This window comes from Hyla sarda, chromosome 4 (assembly GCF_029499605.1).
Source record: "Hyla sarda isolate aHylSar1 chromosome 4, aHylSar1.hap1, whole genome shotgun sequence".
In the NCBI taxonomy this organism is placed as follows: domain Eukaryota; kingdom Metazoa; phylum Chordata; class Amphibia; order Anura; family Hylidae; genus Hyla; species Hyla sarda.
Genome location: NC_079192.1, coordinates 191,652,381 through 191,674,862, shown reverse-complemented (window position 1 = coordinate 191,674,862; position 22,482 = coordinate 191,652,381). Strand labels below are relative to the sequence as shown.

Sequence of the window (22,482 nt, the reverse complement as noted above, 5' to 3'; positions counted from 1 at the left end):
AGACAGAGGCAGCAGCAGGCAGGATCCGTCAGAGCAGCAGCAGGAGGTAAGTCCGTGTCTCCTGCTGCTGCTTAGCAACAACTCCCAGCATGCACAAAAGGGCATGCTGGGAATTGTTGTTATGCAACAGCAGAAGGCACTACTACAACTCCCAGCATGCCCTTTGGTAGTTTGTGCATGCTGGGGGTTGTATTTATGCAACAGCTGGAGGCACATTTTTTCTATGAAAAAGTGTGCCTCCAGCAACTGCATAACTACAACCCCTAGCATGAACAAACTACCAAAGGGCATGCTGGGAGTTGTAGTAGTGCCTCCAGCTGTTTCATAACTACAAGTCCCAGCAAGCCCTTCAGCTGTAAGTGCATGCTGAGAGTTGTAGTTTTGCAACAGCTGGAGGCACACTGGTTGCGAAACACTGAGTTAAGTAACAAACTCTGTGTTTTGCAACCATTGTGCCTCCAGCTGTTGCTTAACTACAACTCCCAGCATGTATGGTCTGTCAATGCATGCTGGGAGCTGTAGCTTTGCAACAGGTGAAGGTTTGCCCACCCCCCCACCCCCCGCGTGAATGTACAGGGTACATTCACACGGGCGGGGGTTTACAGCGAGTTTTGTGCTGCAATTTTGAGATGCGGCAAATCCTCCACCGCAGCTCAAACTCCCAGTGGGAAGCTCACTGTAAACCTCCGCCCATGTGAATGTACCCTAAAAACATTACACAACACTTACACAAAATAAAAAGTAAAACACTACATATACCCCTACACAGTACCCCCACCCCAATAAAAATAAAAAAAAAGTCTTGTACGGCACTGTTTCCAAAACGGAGCCTCCAGCTGTTGAAAAACAACAACTCACAGTATTGTCAGACAGCCATTGACTGTCAAGGCATGCTGGGAGTTTTGCAACAGCTGGAGACACCCTGTTTGGGAACACTGCCTTAGGGTATTTTGGTGGCAGAAGCAAATCCCCAATTTAGGCCTCAAATGCGCATGGCACTCTCTCACTTCAGACCCCTGGCGTATTTCAAGGCAACAGTTTAGGGCCACATATGGGGTATTTTCGTACTTTGGAGAAATTGCGTTACAAATTTTTAGGGGCTTTTTCTCCTTTTACCCCTTATGAAAAGGTAAAGTTGGGGTCTACACCAGCATGTTAGTGTGTTGCCCCATACTTTTAATTTTCACAAGCGGTAAAAGAAAAAAAAAAAAAAAAAGACCCCCAAAATTTGTAACACAAAGTTTCTCCTGAGTACGGAAATACCCCATATGTGGGTGTAACATGATCTATGGGCGCACAACAAGGCTCAGGAGTGAGAGCGCACTATGTACATTTGAGGTCTAAATTGGTGATTTGCACAGGGGTGGCTGATTTTACAGCGATTCTGACATAAACGCAAAATAAATCTCCACATGTAACCCCATTTTGGAAACTACACCCCTCACGGAACATAACAAGGGGTATAGTGAGCCTTAACACCCCACAGGTGTTTGCCGAATTTTCACTAAAGTTGGATGTGAGAATGAAAAAAAAACATTTTTTTTCACTAAAATGCTGGTGTTACCCAACATTTTTCATTTTTACAAGGGAAAATAGGAAAAAAAAGCCCCCCAAAATTTGAAGCCACCCCATATGTGGATGTTAAGTGCTCTGCGGGCGAACTACAATGCTCAGAAGAGAAGGAGCTCCATTGGGCTTTTTGAGAGAGAATGTGTCCGAAATTGAAGGCCACGCGTGTTTACAAAGCCACCGTGGTGCCAGAACAGTGGACCCCTCCCGCACATGTGACCCCTATTTTGAAACTACACCCCTCACGTAATGTAATAAGGGGTGCAGTGAGCATTTACACCCCCACAGGTGTCTGACAGATTTTTTGGACAGTGGTCCGTGAAAATGAAAAATTTAAGTCAGAAGAAATGGGGTTACATATTTTGGGAGGCTTTATCTCCTATTACCTCTTGCGAAAATGAAAAATTTGGGGTAACAACAGCATTTAAGTGAAAAAAAAATTTTCACGTCCAACTTTAGCGGAAATTTGTCAAACACCCGTTGGGTGTTAAGGCTTGCTATACCCCTTGTTAGGTTCCTTGAGGGGTGTAGTTTCCAAAATAGTATGCCATGTGTTTTTTTTTTTGCTGTTCTGGCACATAGGGGCTTCCTAAATGAGACATGCCCCCCAAAAACCATTTCAGCAAAATTTGCTTTCCAAAAGCCAAACGTGACTCCTTCCCTTTTGAGCATTGTAGTTCGCCCGCAGAGCATTTTACGCCCTAACATGGGGTATTTCCATATTCAGAAAAGATGGGGTTACAAATTTTGGTGGGTATTTTCTCCTATTACCTCTTGTAAGAAATGTTAAATTTGGGGAAAAATCTGCATTTTAGTGAAAAAAAAATTATTAATTTACACATCCAATTTTAACGAAAAGTCGTCAACCACCTGTGTTTTTTTTTTTTTTTTTTTTTTTTTTTTTTTTTTTTTTTTTTTAGCTGTTCTGGCACCATAGGGGTCTCCTATATGTGACATGCCCCCCAAAAACCATTTCAGAAAAATTCACTCTCCAAAATCCCATTGTAGCTCCTTCCCTTCTGAGCCCTCTAGTGCACCCACAGAGCACTTTACGTTCACATATGAGGTATTTCCTTACTCAAGAGAAATTGGGTTACACATTTTGGGGGGCTTTTTCTCCCTTTACCCCTTGTAAAAATTTAAAAACTGGGTCTACAAGAACACGCGATGGGGTATTTCTAATATAAAGGCCCTTCAAATTCACAAAACTGAACTGGTCCCTGAAAAAATTCAGGAGGCACTTTTTTTCTATGAAAAAGTGTGCAGCCAGCTGTTGCAAAACTACAACTCCCAGCATGCAGAGACTACCAAAGGGCATGCTGGGAGTTGTAGCAGTGTGCCTCCAGCTGTTGCAAAACTACAACTCCCAGCATGCCCTTCGGCTGTCAATGCATGCGGATTGTTGCAGTTTTGCAACAGCTGGACACACATTGGTTGTGAAACTGAGTTTGTTAGCTAACTCAGTGTTTTGCAACCAGTGTGCCTCCAGCTGTTGCAAAAATACAACTCCAAGCATGCACTGAGAGACTGTACATGCTGGGAGTTCTAGTTTTGCAACAGCTGGAGGCTCACTGGTTGCGAAACACTGAGTTAAGTAACAAACTCTGTGTTTTGCCTCCATCTGTTGCATAACTACAACTCCCAGCATGTATGGTCTGTCAGTGCATGCTGGGAGTTGTAGTTTTGCAACAGCTGGAGATTTGCCACGCCAGAGTACATTCACACGGGCGGGTTTACAGTGAATTCTGCTGCAAGTTTGAGATGCCGCAGCTCAAACTCCCAGCGAGAAACTCCTTGTAAACCTGCACCCGTGTGAATGTATCCTAAAAACACTACACTAACACATAATAAATGGTAAAACACTACATATACACATACCCCTAGTCCCCCCCCCCCCCCCTCCAATAAAAAAAAACGTATTGTACGGCAGCGTTTCAAAAACGGAGCCTCCAGCTTTTGGAAAACAACAACTCACAGTATTGCCGACAGCCATTGACTGTCCAGGCATGCTGGGAGTTTTGCAACAGCTGGAGACACCCTGTTTGGGAAACTCTGCCGTAGGGTATTTTTGTGGCGGATTCAAATACCCTATTTAGTCCTCAAATGTGCATGGCGCTCTCTCACTTCGGAGACCTGTTATATTTCAAGGAAAGAGTTGGGGTGTCTCCGTATTGCATTACAAATTTTGGGGGGCTTTTTCTCCTTTTACCTCTTATGAAAAGGAAAAGTTGGGGTCTACACCAGCATGTTAGTGTAAAAAAATTTTTTTTTTTTTTACACTAACATGCTGGTGTTGCCCCATACTTTTAATTTTCACAAGCGGTAAAAGGAAAAAAAGACCCCCAAAATTTGTAACACAATTTCTCCTGAGTACAGAACTACCTCATATGTGGGCGCCATTGGGCTTCTGGAGAAAGAATGTGTCCGAAATTGAAGGCCATGTGTGTTTACAAAGCCCCATAGTGCCAGAACAGTGGACCCCCCCCCACATGTGACCCCATTTTGGAAACTACACCCCTCACATATTGTAATAAGGGGTGCAGTGAGCATTTACACCTCACAGGTGTCTGACAGATTTTTGGAACAGTGGTCCGTGATCATGAAAAATTTGATTTTTGATTTGCACAGCCCACTGTTCCAAAGATCTGTCAAACGCCAGTGGGGTGTAAATGTTCACTGCACCCCTTATTAAATTCTGTGAGGGGTTTAGTTTCCAAAATAGGGTAACATGTGGGGGGGTCCACTGTTCTGACACCACGGGGGGCTTTGTACACGCACATGGCCCCTGACTTCCATTCCAAACAAATTCTCTCGCCATAAGCTCAATGGCGCTCCTTCTCTTCTGAGCTTGTAGTTCGCCCGCAGAACACTTTACATCCACATATGGGGTATTTCCATACTCAGAAGAAATGGGGTTACAAATTTTGGGGGGATTTTTCTCCAATTACCCCTTGTGAAAATGAAAAATTTGGGGTAGAAACAGCATTTCAGTGAAAAAAATCAAATTTTTCATTTTCACGTCCAACTTTAGCGGAAATTTGTCAAGCACCTGTGGGGTGTTAAGGCTCACTGGACCACTTGTTACGTGCCTTGAGGGGTGTAGTTTCCAAAATGGTATGCCATGTGGGGTTTTCTGCTGTTCTGGCATCATAGGGGCTTCCTAAATGTGACATGCTCCCCAAAAACCATTTCAGCAAAATTCACTCTCCAAAATCCCATTGTTGCTCCTTCCCTTCTGAGCCCTTTACTGCGCCCGTCGAACACTTGACATACACATATGAGGTATTTCCTTACTCGAAAGAAATTGGGTTACAAATTTTGGGGGGCTTTTTCTCCTTTTACCCCTTGTAAAATTTGAAAAACTGAGTCTACAAGAACATGCGAGTGTAAAAAAAAAAAAATGAAGATTTTGAATTTTCTCCTTCACTTTGCTGCTATTCCTGTGAAACACCTAAAGGGTTAACACACTTTCTGAATGTAATTTTGAATACTTGGAGGGGTGCAGTTTTTATAATGGGGTCATTTGTGGGGTATTTCTAATATGAAGACCCCTCAAATCCACTTCAAAACTGAACTGGTCCCTGAAAAATTCCAATTTTGAAAATTTTGTGCAAAATTGGAAAATTGCTGCTGAACTTTGAAGCCCTCTGTTTGAATATTCATTTTATTTACAAGCAGAGAGTTTCAAAGTTAGAAAAATGCAAAATTTTCAAAATTTTCATGACATTTGGAGATTTTTCACCAAGGATGCAAGTAACAACGACAATTTACCACTGTGTTAAAGTAGAATATGTCATGAAAAAACAATATCGGAATCAAAACAATCGGTAAAAGCATTCCAGAGTTGTTAATGCTTAAAGTGACAGTGGTCAGAATTGCAAAAAAGGGATCAGTCCTTAAGGTGAAAATGGGCTCAGTCCTTAAGGCGTTACAGTGACAGTGGTCAGATGTGCAAAAAGTGCTCTGGTCCTTAAGGTGAAAATATGCTTGGTCCTTAAGGGGTTAAAGACATTTTTTTTTTTTTTTTTTACTTGTATCTGCAGGACTGATTTTAACGTGCTAGATTTGTCAATTAGAAAATGTAAACTTTATATAATGTAATACAGCGCGTGTTAGGCATAGCTGCCAAATTTGCACTGCTGTAAGGTAAAGTTCTAACACAAGGCACACGACTGGAAAAACATGCAAGGTGATATTCAAGAGGAGAACAAGTATTTCCTTTGTTTCATTTCTGAGTCTAAAATGGAACTGAGGGGTTTTGTGAAGGCATTGGGTAGAGAACACGGGACTGTAAGATGAGAAGGACACCTTTATTCCTCACTGAAGCATACCCTGCTAATGGTCTGTGGGGTGAAACACTTCAGCAACAGTAACCATTGCTTTCAATGCTTTTCCTGCCCGACGCCTAAGTGACGCTTGTTTGTTGTTCCGAAGCTGGACAAATCTAATAATAAACTACATGTACCTACATCCTACCAGCAAATCTAATGAATACTAGTACATAAAGGACATTTATCTTTTATTACTACATTAGGGAAATCCATTTCTTCCATTGGTGTAAAAGGACCTACATAGATAGAAATCGATGCCACGCAAAACAAAAAGCAGCGTTAAGCTTTGGTGACATCACATTTGTGGTCTCTGTTTTACTTTACGATGAAATTCCTTCATCAACTGCGACACAGCGGCATCCATGACCCATAGGGTCCCTTTATCAAAGGCATCTTTCACATAGATATAAATCAATACAGTGGTCCCTCAACATACGATGGTAATCGGTTCCAAATGAACCATCGTTTGTTGAAACCATCGTATGTTGAGGGATCCGTGCAATGTGAAGTATAGGGCAGTGGTCTACAACCTGCGGACCTCCAGATGTTGCAAAACTACAACACCCAAGGCCTCTGCTTCCGGCATCCTCCCTCTCCGTCGCCGCCATCAAGTCACTATGCACACCGCTGCTATTGGATGACGGGACGGCGTGCGCAGCCACGTGATGACGTTGGAGGAGAGCGCCGACGATGCAGGGGATCCCAAAGAGGACGAGCTGGAGCCCCGAGGACAGGTAAGTGATTGTCAGCGGACCACACGGGGCACCGTAAACGGCTATCCGGTGGCAGCTGAAGCAGTCAGCGCTGCCGGATAGCCGTTTATGCGATGAGAGGCCATAGAATGTTGAAATTATCGTATGTCAGGGCCATCGTAGGTCGGGGGGGGGGGGGGTCACTGTATTTAAATATTTTCTTTATTAGATATCGCTGTATGAAGTAGCGTAGTCTATAATACTATCCATACTTTTTTCAGTATACTGACACATCAGAGGAAAAACACTTTTTTTTTTGTCCTCTAACATACCACTATGGACACTTTCAGAATGTACATCAAGAAATGATATTAAGAAAATCGGGTTCGTTCATACTTACTACAGTTTTAGGCAATTTGAAGGTATAAGCTGGGAGAATGCACTGGAGCTTGCTCTGATGTGCCCATAGGTCTCAATGCACCCAGAATATCCTTTTGGCATAAGCTGAACTGGTGTGCGTTGGCATTACTTTTATTTCACTGTATAGAAAAGCGGAGTCTACTACCACACAGTATTTTTTTTTACAATGGCCAACAGATGTTACTGTATAGTATTCAGTGGCTTCCTTCAGGAATAGATCAGTGAATACTCCTGGTAGCATTAACCCCTTCACGAAGAGCAATGTACTTGTATTGCGCCGCGAAGTGTCACTTGGCGCGCGGCGACATACATGTACGTCGCGGGGTTCCGGGAGCGCCGCGTCACCGGTAACCGTGATCGGGGCGGGATGACTGCCGTTATCTAACAGCAGGCATCCCGGCACATCGCCGAGGGGGGTCCGGAGACCCCCCATGACCGCGATGGGCGCAAATCACAGGTCAATTCAGACCTGCGATCTGCGCGATTCCGGGTCACCATGTACGACGAGCAATGTACATGTATGGCGCCACGAAGTGTCACTTGGCGCGCGACGACGTACATGTACGTCGCGGGGTTCCGGGAGTGCCGCGTCACCGGTAACGGTCATCGGGCCAGGATGACTGCCGTTATCTAACAGCAGGCATCCCGGCACATCGCCGAGGGGGGGTCCTGAGACCCCCCCATGACCGCAAATCACAGGTCAATTCAGACCTGCGATCTGCGCGAATCCGGCTCACCAGTGACCCGGAAAATAAGAGGGATCGGGGGTGTCCGAGACACCCTCGATCCCCCTGAAGGGATAGGAGTTTGGTGGCAGGGGTGCCACCCCTCCTATCCCTGCTATTGGTCGGCCGAGCGACCGACCGATAGCAGACCGGGGGAGGGGGGGTTAAAGTTCGGTTCCCCCGCTTTGCCCACCTATCGGTGTCCGGACAAAACGGGGGAACTGTCCAGGGACCGGCTCCGAAGGTCCCTTCCCTGGATCCCGGAGCGCGATACTCCATGCGGGCATCCCCCACGTGCGGCGGCGGCAGCAATTCATCCGGGTCCTGCCAGGCGAGTTGTTGCCTAGCAACATCCGGAGGGCCACAGTTTACAGTGGTCTCTAAACCGTGGCCCTCCAGATGTTGCAAAACTACAACTCCCAGCATGCCCAGACAGCCTTATGCTGTTCCTGAATGCTGGGAGTTGTAGTTTTGCAATATTTAGAGGGGTTCAGGTTGTAGATCACTATGCAGTGGTCTCAAACTGTAGCTCTCCAGATATTGCAAGACTACAACTCTCAGCATGCCCAGACAGCAGTTTGCTGTCCTGGCATGCTGCGAGTTGTAGTTTTGCAACATCTGGAGGGCCACAGTTTTGAGACCACTGGACAGTGATTTACAACCTGAACCCCTCTAAATCTTGCAAAACTACAACTCCCAGCATTCAGGAACAGCATAAGGCTGTCTTGGCATGCTAGGAGTTGTACTTGTGTGCCTCCAGCCGTTGCATAACTACATCTCCCAGCATGCCCTTCCGCAATCAGTACATGCTGGGAGTTGTAGTTTTGCAACAGCTGGAGGCACACTGGTTGGAAAATACTGAGTTAGGTCATAGAACCTAACTCAAGGTTTTCCAACCAGTGTGCCTCCAGCTGTTGCAAAACTACAACTCCCAGCATGCATGGTCTGTCAGTGCATGCTGGGAGTTGTAGTTTTGACCCCCCCTCCCATGTGAATGTACAGGCTACATTCACACTAGCGGTAGATCACTGCCCCCCCTACCACCCCCCTTCCCCAATAAAAATGAAAAACGTATTGTACGGCAGTGTTTCTAAGATGGAGCCTCCAGCTGTTGCAAAACAAATACTCCCAGGATTTCTGGACAGCAATTGACTGTCCAAGCATGCTGGGAGTTTTACAACAGCTGGAGGCACCCTGTTTGGGAATCACTGGCATAAAATACCCCTATGTCCACCCCTATGCAAGTCCCTAATTCAGGCCTCAAATGCATATGGCGCTCTCACTTTGGAGCCCTGTTGTATTTCAAGGCAACAGTTTAGGGTCACATACGGGGTATCACCGTACTCGGGAGAAATTGCCTTACAAATTTTGTGGGGCTTTTTCTCCTTTTACCCCTTATGAAAAAGGAACAGTTGGGGTCTGCACCAGCATGTTAGTATAAAAATGTTATTTTTTTACACTAACATGCTGGTGTTGCCCTATAATTTTCATTTTTACAAGAGGTAAAAGGGAAAAACGCCCCCCAAAATTTGTAACGCAATTTCTCCCGAGTACGGAAATACCCAAGATGTGGGCGCAAAGTGCTCAGGGGGCGCACAACAGCCTCCAGCTGTTGCAAAACAAATACTCCCAGGATTTCTGGACAGCAATTGACTGTCCAAGCATGCTGGGAGTTTTACAACAGCTGGAGGCACCCTGTTTGGGAATCACTGGCATAAAATACCCCTATGTCCACCCCTATGCAAGTCCCTAATTCAGGCCTCAAATGCATATGGCGCTCTCACTTTGGAGCCCTGTTGTATTTCAAGGCAACAGTTTAGGGTCACATACGGGGTATCACCGTACTCGGGAGAAATTGCCTTACAAATTTTGTGGGGCTTTTTCTCCTTTTACCCCTTATGAAAAGGAACAGTTGGGGTCTGCACCAGCATGTTAGTATAAAAATGTTATTTTTTTACACTAACATGCTGGTGTTGCCCTATAATTTTCATTTTTACAAGAGGTAAAAGGGAAAAACGCCCCCCAAAATTTGTAACGCAATTTCTCCCGAGTACGGAAATACCCAAGATGTGGGCGCAAAGTGCTCTGGGGGCGCACAACAAGGCCCAGAAGGGAGAGCGCACCATGTACATTTGAGTTGATTTGCACAGGGGTGGCTGATTGTTACAGCGGTTCTGACAAACGCAAAAAAAAAAAAAAAAAAAACACACCCACATGTGACCCCATTTTGGAAACTACACCCCTCACGGAATGTAATGAGGGGTGCAGTGAGAATTTACACCCCACTGGTGTCTGACAGATCTTTGGCACAGTGGTCCGTGAAAATGAAAAATGTTGCACAGCCCACTGTTCCAAAGATCTGTCAGACACCAGTGGGGGTAAATGCTCACTGTACCCCTCATTACATTCTGTGAGGGGTCTAGTTTCCAAAATAGTATGCCATGTGAGGGTTTTTTGCTGTTGTGGCACCATAGGGGCTTGCTAAATGCAACATGCAACCCCGAGCAAAATTTGCTCTCAAAAAGCCAAATATGACTCCTTCTCTTCTGAGCATTGTAGTTCATCCGCAGTGCACTTCAGGTCAACTTATGGGGTACCTCCATACTCAGAAGAGATGGGGTTACAAATTTTGGGGGTCTTTTCTGCAATTAACCCTTTAAAAAATTTGAAATTTTGGGGGAAAACCAACATTTTAGTGAAAAAAATGTTGTTGTTTTTTACATATGCAAAAGTCGTGAAACACCTGTGGGGTATTAAGGCTCACTTTATTCCTTGTTATGTTCCTCAAGGGGTCTAGTTTCCAAAATGGTATGCCATGTGTTTTTTTTTTTTTTTGCTGTTCTGGCACTATAGGGGCTACTCTCCAAAATCCCCTTGTCGCTCCTTCCCTTCTGAGCCCTCTACTGCGCCCGCCGAACACTTTACATAGACATATGAGGTATGTGCTTACTCAAGAGAAATTGGGCTACAAATATAAGTATACATTTTCTCCTTTTACCCCTTGTAAAAATTCAAAAATTGGGTCTACAAGAACATGCGAGTGTAAAAAATGAAGATTTTGAATTTACTCCTTCACTTTGCTGCTTTTCCTGTGAAACACCTAAAGGGTTAAAACATTTACTGAATGTCATTTTGAATACTTTGGGGGCTGCAGTTTTTATAATGGGGTCATTTATGGGGTATTTCTAATATGAAGACCCTTCAAATCCACTTCAAACCTGAACTAGTCTCTGAAAAATAGTGAGTTAGAAAATTTTGTGAAAAATTGGAAAATTGCTGCTGAACTTTGAAGCCCTCTGATGTCTTCCAAAAGTAAAAACTCGTCAATTTTATGATGTAAACATAAAGTAGACATATTGTATATGTGAACCCAAAAAAATTTATTTGGAATATCCATTTTCCTTACAAGCAGAGAGCTTCAAAGTTAGAAAAATGTAACATTTAAAATTTTTTCATCAAATTTGGGGATTTTTCACCAAGAAAGGATGCAATTTACCACAAAAATTTACCACTAAGTTAAAGTAGAATATGTCACGAAAAAACAATCTCGGAATCAGAATGAGAAGTAAAAGCCCAGTTTAGAAGAGGTTTGCTATGGGGATTTGCTTCTAAACTGGGCGGTTCCCGAGACACGTGTCATCAGAGAGCACTTAGACAGAAAAGAACAACCTTAACTTCAGAAGCTCATAAGTACTGAAAGGATTAAGATTTTTTAATAGAAGTAATTTACAAATCTGTTTAACTTTCTGAAGCTAGTTGATTTTTATATATATATAAGTTTTTTCCTGGATAACCCCTTAAGGACTCATGACTTACCGGTACGTCATGAGTCCGCTCCCGATCTATAACGCGGGGCCACAGCGGGTCGGGACCGGCCTCTAACAACGGCCAGGACCCGTGGCTAATAGCGCGCGGCAGAGTGATCAATGCCGCGCGCTATCAAAGGGGTATTCCAGGCAAAACCTTTTTTTATATATATCAACTGGCTCCGGAAAGTTAAACACTTTAAATTACTTCTATTAATAAATCTTAATCCTTCCAATAGTTATTAGCTTCTGAAGTTTTCTGTCAAACTGCTCAATGATGATGTCACGTCCAGGGAGCTGTGCATGATGGGAGAATATTCCCATAGGAACTGCACAGCTCCCGGGACGTGAGTCATCAGAGAGCAGTTAGACCGAAAACAACTCAACTTCAGAAGCTAATAACTATTGGAAGGATTAAGATTTTTTAATAGAAGAAATTTACAAATCTGTTTAACTTTCTGGAGCCAGTTGATATATAAAAAAAAAAGTTTTGGCCTGGAATACCCCTTTAACCCCTTCATGACCCAGCCCATTTTCACCTTCATGACCTGGGCATTTTTTGAAAATCTGACCACTGTCACTTTAAACATTAATAACTTTGGAATGCTTTTACTTATCATTCTGATTCCGAGATTGTTTTTTCGTGACATATTCTACTTTATGTTATCGGTAAAATTTCACTGATATTTGTATCCTTTCTTGGTAAAAAATCTAAAAATTTCATGAAAATTTGGAAAATTTAGCATTTTTCTAACTTTGAAAGTCTCTGCTTGAAAGGAAAATGGATATTCCAAATAAATTACATATTGATTCACATATACAATATGTCTACTTTGTGTTTGCATTAAAAAATTGACAAGTTTTTACTTTTGGAAGACACCAGAGGGCTTAAATTTTCCAATTTTTCTCAAGATTTTCAAAATCGTAATTTTTCAGGGCCCAGTTCAGGTTGGAAGTGGATTTTAAGGATCTTCATATTAGAAATACCCCATAAATGACCCCATTATAAAAACTGCACCCCCCAAAGTATTCAAAATGACATTCAGTAAGTGTTTTAACCCTTTAGGTGTTTCACAGGAATAGCAGCAAAGTGAAGGAGAAAATTCTAAATCTTCATTTTTTACACTCGCATTTTCTTGTAGACCCAATTTTTGAATTTTTACAAGGGGTAAAAGGAGAGAAATCACCCTAAAATTGGTAACCCAATTTCTCTTGAGTAAGGAAATACCTCATATGCGTATGTAAAGTGTTCGGCGGGCGCAGTAGAGGGCTCAGAAGGGAAGGAGCGACAATGGGATTTTGGAGAGTGAGTTTTTCTGAAAGGGTTTTTGGGGGGCATGTCCCATTTAAGAAGCCCCTATGGTGCCAGAACAGTGGACCCCCCCCCCACATGTGACCCCATTTTGGAAACTATACCCCTCATGGAATTTAATAAGGGGTGCAGTGAGCATTTACACCCCACTGGCGTTTGACAAATATTTGAAACAGTGGACTGTGCAAATCAAAATTTTAATTTTTCATTTTCACAGACCACTGTTCCAAAAATCTGTCATACACCAGTGGGGTGTAAATGCTCACTGCACCCCTTATTACATTCCGTGAGGGGTGTAGTTTCCAAAATGGGGTCACATGTGGATATTTATTGTTTTGCGTTTGTCAGAACTGCTGTAACAATCAGCCACCCCTGTGCAAATCGCCTCAAATGTACATGGTGCACTCTCCCTTCTGGGCCTTGTTGTGCGCCCCCAGAGCACTTTGCGCCCACATATGGGGTATCTCCGTACTCAGGAGAAATTGTGTTACAAATTTAGAGGGTCTTTTTTCCCTTTTACCTCTTGTGAAAATGAAAAGTATAGGGCAACACCAGCATGTCAGTGTAAAAAATGTATTTTTTTACACTAACATGCTGGTGTAGACCCCAACTTCACCTTTTCATAAGGGGTTAAAGAAGAAAAAGCCCCCCAAAATTTGTAAGGCAATTTCTCCCGAGCACGGCGATACCCCATTTGTGTCCCAAAACTGTTGCCCTGAAATACGACAGGGCTCCAAAGTGAGAGAGCGCCATGCGCATTTGAGGCCTGAATTAGGGATTTGCATAGGGGTGGACATAGGGGTATTCTACGCCAGTGATTCCCAAACAGGGTGCCTCCAGCTGTTGCAAAACTCCCAGCATGCCTGGACAGTCAATGGCTGTCCGGCAATACTGGGAGTTATTATTTTGCAACAGCTGGAGGCTCCGTTTTTGAAACAGTAGCGTACCAGACGTTTTTCATTTTTTGGGGGGAGGGGGGCTGTGTAGGGGTATGTGTATATGTAGTGTTTTTTACTTTTTATTTTAGGTTAGTGTTAGTGTAGTGTAGTGTTTTTAAGGTACAGTCACATGGGCAGAGGTTCACAGCAAGTTTGCCGCTGGAAGTTTGAGCTGCAGCGCAAAATTTGCGCCATCTCAAACTTGCAGCACTCACTGTAAACCTCCGCCCATGTGAGTGTACCCTGTACATTCACATTGGGGGGAGGGGGCAAACATCCAGCTGTTGCAAACTCCGAGCATGCCCTTTGGCTGTCCGTGCATGCTGGGAGTTGTTAGTTTTGCAACATCTGGAGGTCCACAGTTTGGAGACCACTGTATAATGGTCTCCAATCTGTGCTCTTCCAGATGTTAGAGAACTACAACTCCCAGCATGCCTGGACAGACTGAGCATGCTGAGATTTGTAGTTTTGCAACATCTGGAAGAGCACAGATTGGAGACCATTATACAGTGGTCTCCAAACTGTGGACCTCCAGATGTTGCAAAACTACAACTCCCAGCATGCCCAGAAAGCCAAAGGCTGTCTGGGCATGCTGGGAGTTGCAGTTTTGAAACTCTCAGAGGCAGCAGTGAGATCGCTTTACGGCGATCTCACTGCTGCCAATGAAGATGCCGCACTGCTGCCGGAAACTCACCTCCGGGACGCAGCGCAGCCGGGACCGCATGGAGGACGCCGGGACCGCCGGGACCGCTCGGGACACCGCTCCTACGGGTAAGTGATGCCGGGGGACGGGTCAGGGACACTTAGCAGAGCGGTGTGTGTCCCGATCCCCGTGATTGGGACTCACACACCGCGCTGCTAAGTATTCTGATAGCGAAACGCTGCTATCAGCTAGTCAGATTTGACAAGCTGATAGCAGCGATCGCTGGGGGGGGGGGGTGGGGGACGAAACCCCCTGTGGTCGCACGGTAAGATGGCTGGCTATCAGTGATAGCCACCATCTTTCCGGGCGCTGCGGGATGCCGCGAGTAGCGGCAGTAATGTCCATGACGTACCTGTATGTCATGGGTCGGGAACACCTTGCCACCCATGACGTACAGGTATGTCATAGGTCGGGAAGGGGTTAATCCTTTAGACGTGGCATTCAAAGTTGAACACTGCGTCTAAAGTGAAAGTATGCCGGTTAGCTCAGGGAGCTGTTCAGGATAGCCGCGGTGAAATTGCGGCATCCCGAACAGCTTACAGGACAGCCGGAGGGTCCCTACCTGCCTCCTCGCTGTCTGATTGCCGAATGACTGACTGAGATCCAGGCATGAGCAGTCAAGCGGCAGAATCATCGATCACTGGTTTCCTATGAGAAACCATTGATCAATGTAAACCATCAGTGTGTGCAGTGTTAAAGATCATTTAACCCCTTCCCTATTAAAAGTTTGAATCACCCCCTTTTCCCATAAAAAAAATAAAAAATAAAAAAAAACTGTGTAAATAAAAATAAAAATAAAAATATGTGGTATCACCACGTGCGGAAATGTCCGAATTATAAATATATATGGTTAATTAAACAGTACGGTCAATGGCATGCGCGCAAAAAAAATTCCAAAGTCCAAAATAGTGCATTTTTGGTCACTTTTTATATCAAGAAAAAATGAATAAAAAGCGATCAATAAGTCCTATCAAGGCAAAAATGGTACTGCTAAAAACTTCAGATCACTGCGCAAAAAATGAGCCCCATACCGCCCCATACGCAGAAAAATAAAAAGCTTATAGGGGTCAGAAGATGACAATTTTAAACGTATAAATTTTCCTGCATGTAGTTATGATTTTTTGAAGAAGTGCGACAAAATCAAACCTATATAAGTAGGGTATCATTTTAATCGTATGGACCTACAGAATAAAGATCAGGTGTCATTTCTACCAAAATATGTACTGTGTAGAAACGGAAGCCCCCAAAATTTACAAAAATTTTTTTTTTTCTTTTCAATTTTGTCTCACAATGATTTTTTTTTCCGTTTTGCCATAGATTTTTGGGTAAAATGACTGATTTAATTACAAATTAGAATTGGTGGTGCAAAAAATAAGCCATCATATGGATTTTTAGGTGCAAAATTTAAAGAGTTATGATTTTTTAAAGGTAAGCAGGAAAAAATGAATATGTAAAAACGGAAAAATGCTGAGTCCTTAAGGGGTTAAAATATTGTGCTTTTTGCAACATAGGATGCAGCTGCCCTCATTTTATTAAAGGACAAGTGTCATGTAAAAAAAAGAAGAATAGGGGATAAGCTTTAGATCGCGGGGGGGGACCCGGGCGCTGGGCCCCCCCCCCCCGATCTCCTGTTTAGAGCCCCGGCTCTCCTTTACAGCGGGTGTCACGAACCCCGCCAGAAGCGGGGGCCAACACACCCCATCTATATTAGTTCTATGGGAGAGCTGAAGATTGCCAAACAGCTCTCCCGCAGAACTTTATGGAGGGGGCGGGGTCATGATGCGCCGCTGCAAAGGAGAGCCAGGGCTCTAAACAGGAGATTGCGTGAGGCCCCATCGCTCGGACCCCCTGCGATCTAAAACTTATCCCCTATCCTTCAGATAAGGGATACGTTTTTTTACATAATACTTTTTATTTAATGCAAAACACCGGCAGCCATTATTCATGACTAAGGTAAACTTACAGATTCTTTTACAGCAACAATCCCTCAACATACAGTATCACTAGCTCAACATAATATTAATAAGATTATAAATTGTAATTTGTTGTTCCCTTAGCATTACATTAACGCATACATCTGTTTTGGATGTGTTCCAAGTGACCACTTTAGGATGATGTCCTGAGCCAAATTAGATAATACGTGCACGGAGAAAACAGGCTGACTCGCTCATTTGGGTCAAACAGTTCTCTGATTTAATGTATAGCGTACACACAAGATATATCCTTCAGTAGGGTGTAACACATTGTATAAGTATTCTAATTGGTTAGCAGACTACTTTACGGAAAAGTTGCATCATATTTTCTCTGTGCCAAAAGGGGATGGTCACACAGGGCGTGATACAGGATGTAACCTCCATTTTAGAAGAATGATCTTCATTTTATATCTATTATCCTTAACACATCTACAGTAGTGATGGCTCGGGCAGTATGTTAAAACTTGCATGGGCCTACGACAAAATCCGTAGATTGAACGCCCGTAGTCTCGAGCAAGTCCACAAAAATGTAAGTTTACAATCTGCTGCCTGAACCATTATGGATGGATGCTTTTACTGCATCTACACTTTAGGTGGCATTCCTCTATATATGAGGAGAGAACACTGACCTGTGTCGAGCCTGGTTTTCACATGTTGGTACTTTGGATTCTGAGGGATTCTTTTCTTAAGAACCTAAAACAAAAAGTAATTATGGTAAATTTACTGAACATGGAAAAAAAAAAAAAAAACAGCAGAAGGAAAAAGGAAGGTGTCATTGGATTGGTCGCTATTGACTTTAAAGGGGTGCTCCGCCCCTAGACATTTTATCCCCTATCCAAAGGAAAGATGTCTGATCGTGGGAGGTCCCGCCGCTGGAGACCCCCGTGATCTTGGCTGCGGCACCCCAGACATCTGGTGCACGGAGCGAACTTTGTTCCGTGCTGGATCACTGGCGATGTGGGGCTTGTAACATCACGACCCCTTGATGCAAGTATATGGGAGGGGACGTGACGCCGCGAGCAGTGGGGAGATCGCAGGGGTCCCCAGCGGTTGGACCCCCGCGATCAGACATCTTATCCCCTCCCTATCTTTTCCATAGGGGAAAAGATCAAAGGCGAATGACCAGGGAGTCAGGAGTTTGTCTGGCGCAGAGAGGAACCATCAGACAGCCAAGTAAAATCAATGGGTTTATTAAATGCAACGCGTTTCGCTGCGCATGCGCAGCGAAACGCGTTGGGATGATTTGCCCACAGCAACCATTCACAGCTCAGCTTTAATATCCTATTGACCTGTTAAAATAAAAGCTGAGCTGTGATTGGTTGCTGTGGGCACATCATTCCAGTCTTTGTCTTAGATTAATAAATCTGTCATAATTCTTTGGCCCCTTTCACACTATAAAGTGGCTCCGTTAAAAGACCTGTTCTAAACTTCGGTTAGAAAAACCCTTAAAAACAGATGTAAAATGGCCATTACAAATTCCCATTAAAGTCTATGGGATTTTTTGATTATTTGTTATGACCCGTCATATCCCGTCATGAATAACGGATGTTATTTGTGACGTAAAAAAAAACCCGGCACATGCACTAATTTTTCTTCAGTCACAAGAAACGGGTAAATTAACGGCCGTTATTTTTAACATTGAAGTCTATGGCAAATGGATGAGCCTTTATGTCATCCATTTCCACCTGGTTTATAATATCAGTTATTACTTCTGAGCATGCTCAGAAGAGGTGACATCGGTAGACTCCTGCAGTGCTGAGGGACTACTACTACTCCCATCATAAACAGACTTGTTTCCATGATGGGAGTAGCAATTCCCCAGCTGCGGGAGTCTGCAGACAGCTGGGGGGGCTACATTAGTATTTGTACTACTACCAGACTCTGTTCCATGATGGGGGTTGTAGTACAGTGGCTGAGGGATTTATCACACCGGGTCTCACTTCTGAGACCCGATGCGATTAGAAGTTATTAAACATGGGAGTGAGCGGCATGCTGCGCTCCCCTGCGATGTACAATGTATTTACTTTCATTTTTAAATTCCCCCGCCGGGAGCCCTGGCAGGCTTTTCAAATAGAAGCGCTGCGGTGGGGAAAGATATATAGAATCGGTGGGTGGGGGGTATATCTCTGGCCCCCGCAGTGCTTCTATATATCTTGCCCCCTGCTGCTCTATATAAGTCTTGCCCCCTGCAGCGCATTTATATAGGTATTGTCCCATGCAGCGCATGTGTATATATATTTCCCCCCGCAGCGCTATCATAGGCCCCCGGTAGCACTACAAATGAAAAAGTATTCCATTAGCAGCGCATCGGGTCGAAAAGCCGGCCGGCCCAATGTCCTGCTGAAAGAATACTTGTCTTTCATAGCGCTGCGGCAGCATAGACATAGAAGCACTCTATGTCTGGCCCCCACAGCGCTTCTATAATCATATGCCTCTGAAGCTCTATGAATGACAAGTAGGGCTGGGCAGTATGACCAAGTATGTATATCATGGTATTTTTGTAACTTATGGCTTCACGGTATATAACGGTATTCCCCCCCCCCAAATTAATTATCAGCCCAGCACTGCGCTGTCCCCATCGGGCTACTGCTCACATCACCCGCAAGCGCTGCCCTCCTTGTCCTCCTGTTTGTTGCGGCCGCCGGCGCTGACACTCTATAGCTGTATCCCTATGCCCGGGCTACAAAAGGTAAACAAAAATAAACTTTTATGCACGTTCCTACGTCGGCCTTACGCTATTTCTTGGGACGTGAACGTCGGAGAGCCGTCAGCCTATCACTGGCTGCAGCGATGTTCCGGCTCGGCTGGTGATAGGCTGAGCCCACTGTCATATAAGAAGCCGGCTTCTTACATGACAGTGCTCTCAACCTATCACCGGCCGAGGCGGAACATCGCTGTGGCCGGTGATAGGCTGACGGCTCTCCGACGTTCCATTCTCTAGGAAGCAGGTCCGGATCGAAGGGGAAGGTGAGTTAAAGTTTATTTTCTTTACCTTTTGCAGCCTGGCATAGGGATACAGCTATAGAGTGTCAACGCCGGCGGCCGCAACAATCAGGAGGACAAGGAGGGCAGCGCTTGCGGGTGATGTGAGCATTTACCCCGATGCGGACAGCGCAGCGCTGGGCTGATAATTAATTGGGGGGGGGGGGGCAGAACAGCGCTCGCGGGTCACATATGATTAGTTCCACGATTTGTGGGGACAGCGCAGCGCTGGGCTGGTAATTCATTCAATCCTGAGGGAGAGGGGCCAAACTGGTATTGCGGTATGGGGAAAAATTCATATCGTGCAGGAGGACAAAAATTTCGGTATTTGGTATGAACCGGAATACCACCCAGCCCTAATGACAAGTATGCCAACAGCAGCGCATCTGGCCAGCCCGATGCGCTGCTGATAGAATACTTGTCATTCATAGCGTTGCAAAGGAATATGATTATAGAAGCGCTGTGCGGACCCCCGCAGCACATCTATATACAGCTGTGACAGCGCTAGAAGATGCCTGTGCAGCAGGCAGGGGAAATCATACATATACACATGGGGGGTAATAAAATGAATATACTTAAGGGGACGCACTGAAGTTTAAAAACCCTGAATGGCTCCTCCGCACCGGCCACCGGCTCCCGGCGGGGAATTTAAAGAGTACCTGTCATCATCTAAACTTTCCCTGATCCCCCTTCCCATCTATCCCTTTCTCTAACTATGCCTATCCCCGTGTTTATTGAGGTTTAAAACGCTGTGGAAATACCTTTTTTTATCCCTCTTCATTAGCTCAGGAGCACTGTCTTTCTGAGGGGTGGAAGGAGGCGGGTCCCGGCAGGCATGATGTCACATGAAGCTTGGCTGGGACTCTGCTTCTGCCAGTCTTCCTGTATGCTGCTCTCCCTCTGCAGCAGTGTTTCCCAACCAGGGTACCTCCAGCTGTTGCAAAACTACAACTCCCAGCATGCCCAGACAGCCAACAGCATGTGCATACAGACTATGTACAGGAGAGGGACGGCAGCCTGTCTCTCTCTCTCCTGTGTCTCTCTGCACTAAAAAGTCAATGCTGAGAACCAGGGGCGGTGGGAGCAATTACAGAGGCAGTGATTAAGATGAATGTCAGGGGGGGGGGAGGGGGGGGGCAGTGAGATAATACAATGTATAAGATAACATGTGCTGAGGGGCAGGGAGAACACAGAGCAGGGGGGGAGGGGGAGGTGACTGGCTGTTATATGAGAGGCATGTGCAGGCTTGTAGCTCACAGGCTGGGAGCGAGTCCTGAGCTGAGAATACTGAACTTCCGGTGTAAGGACCAGAGCCCTTCAGCATTAGTCCTAAAAGCTGTACACTTACTATGAAAAGCATAGGATGCTGCTTGCAGACCAGGCATAGAAGAGTGACCCCTAGTGGCCAAAAGTATAAAATGAAAAAACTAGTATAAATATTAATATTTTTTAATGAAGATATATTACAATATCTCTTCATTATTGATTAGGAACAACATATTAAAAGTTTTTGTTGATGACAGGTACTCTTTAAAAATGAAAGTAAAATACATTGTATATCGGAGGGGAGCCACAGCATGCCGTTTAATAACTTCTAATCGCATCAGGTCTCAGAAGTGAGACTCGGTGCGATCATTCCCTCAGCCCCTGTACTACAACCCCCATCATGAAACAGACAGGACAGGACCGCCCTGACAGTGACCGCGCAAAGACAGGACCGCCCTGACAGTGATCGCGCAAAGACAGGACCGCCCTGACAGTGACCGCGCAAAGACAGGACCGCCCTGACAGTGACCGCGCAAAGACAGGACCGCCCTGACAGTGACCACGCAAAGACAGGACCGCCCTGACAGTGACCACGCAAAGACAGGACCGCCCTCACAGTGACCGCGCAAAGACAGGACCGCCCTGACTGTGACCGCGCAAAGACAGGACCGCCCCTGACTGTGACCGCGCAAAGACAGGACCGCCCTGACTGTGACCGCGCAGACAGGACCGCCCTGACTGTGTACAAATAAAACTTTAATACAGTACTTTGATAAAAATAAAAAAATACCATACAGAAGGTGCCCAAATAACAGTGCCATTTGTCCACCAGGTTTATATAAATAAATTAATCTCCTGTTCAATTAGTGTTATAATTCATGGGCAGTAGCACTGGGTACCAGACCACGTGAGATGCCCCTTTCATGTCCCATGCATACACACAGACCCCACACCTCTAAGTTTGTGCCCTGTACTGAGGCATTTCCCCCAATCCAGGCCTCAGGATAACATATGGTTCCTATTTAGCTTCTGTCATCTCTACAGCCCTAAGCCCTTATGGCAGTGGCCTCCAAACTGTGGGTTGCAAAACTACAACTCCCAGCGTGCCCAGACATGCTGAGAGTTGTAGATTTGAAACATCTGGAGGACCTCAGTTTGGAGACCACTGCCTCATAATATACAGTCTGTATGTTCTAGATGCCAATAGGTCAAATACAGCACAAGCAATATGATATATGTGTTGTTACAATCGCCCATTGTGGAAAACCCCTTTATTAATGCAGTCATCCATCATTACAATTTACTGCTCTCCACCATTACAGGGCATGCTGGGAGATGTAGTTTTCCGACAACCATCGGTTAGAGCACACAACTGTATGTGACCCCATCACACCGTTAATAACTGCAGGACGCCATGGATGCATCTATTCTAACACTACCAGCAGTGACCGGAGATAACGGCATCTCATCCACACACTGCCCAGCCAGGGGTTATACAGAGGCTAGCCACGTATGTAGCCCGGGTATAACACGGCGGCCCTCTCCGCTCTCACCTCCGGGTCTCCGATGTGCCTCCTCGCCGACATTATCTTCTTTTTTTCAAACAGAAGCGCACAGCAGCCCTCTCTACCGCCTCAGCCGGATCACCTCTCAACAACCGCTCAGCTGATTGGACCAAAGCTGAAAGGAGACTAATGAAAAAAGACGTTACTCTGCAGAGGGGCGTGGCTCTTGCGGCTAGTGACAGTTCGCAGTGGTTGCTAGG

At 45.1% G+C, this 22,482-nt stretch overlaps 1 protein-coding gene across 2 annotated transcripts in view; it reads right to left on the bottom strand.

Moving 5' to 3' along the window:
• Positions 1-22,454, bottom strand: part of CEP41 (centrosomal protein 41) — a 66,236-nt gene extending 43,782 nt beyond the window's left edge. Inside the window, exons 1-2 of one of the 2 annotated variants that reach the window (XM_056573168.1) lie at positions 22,271-22,454; positions 17,099-17,162 (exon numbers count right to left, since the gene is read on the bottom strand). In XM_056573168.1, coding sequence (XP_056429143.1) covers positions 17,099-17,162; positions 22,271-22,303 — 97 coding nt within the window. In that variant the 5' untranslated portion in view covers positions 22,304-22,454. Of the gene's footprint in view, positions 1-17,098; positions 17,163-22,014; positions 22,036-22,270 lie in introns of those variants that run through there. The other variant, XM_056573169.1, reaches the window with a different exon arrangement.
• Positions 22,455-22,482: the final 28 nt, after the last annotated feature.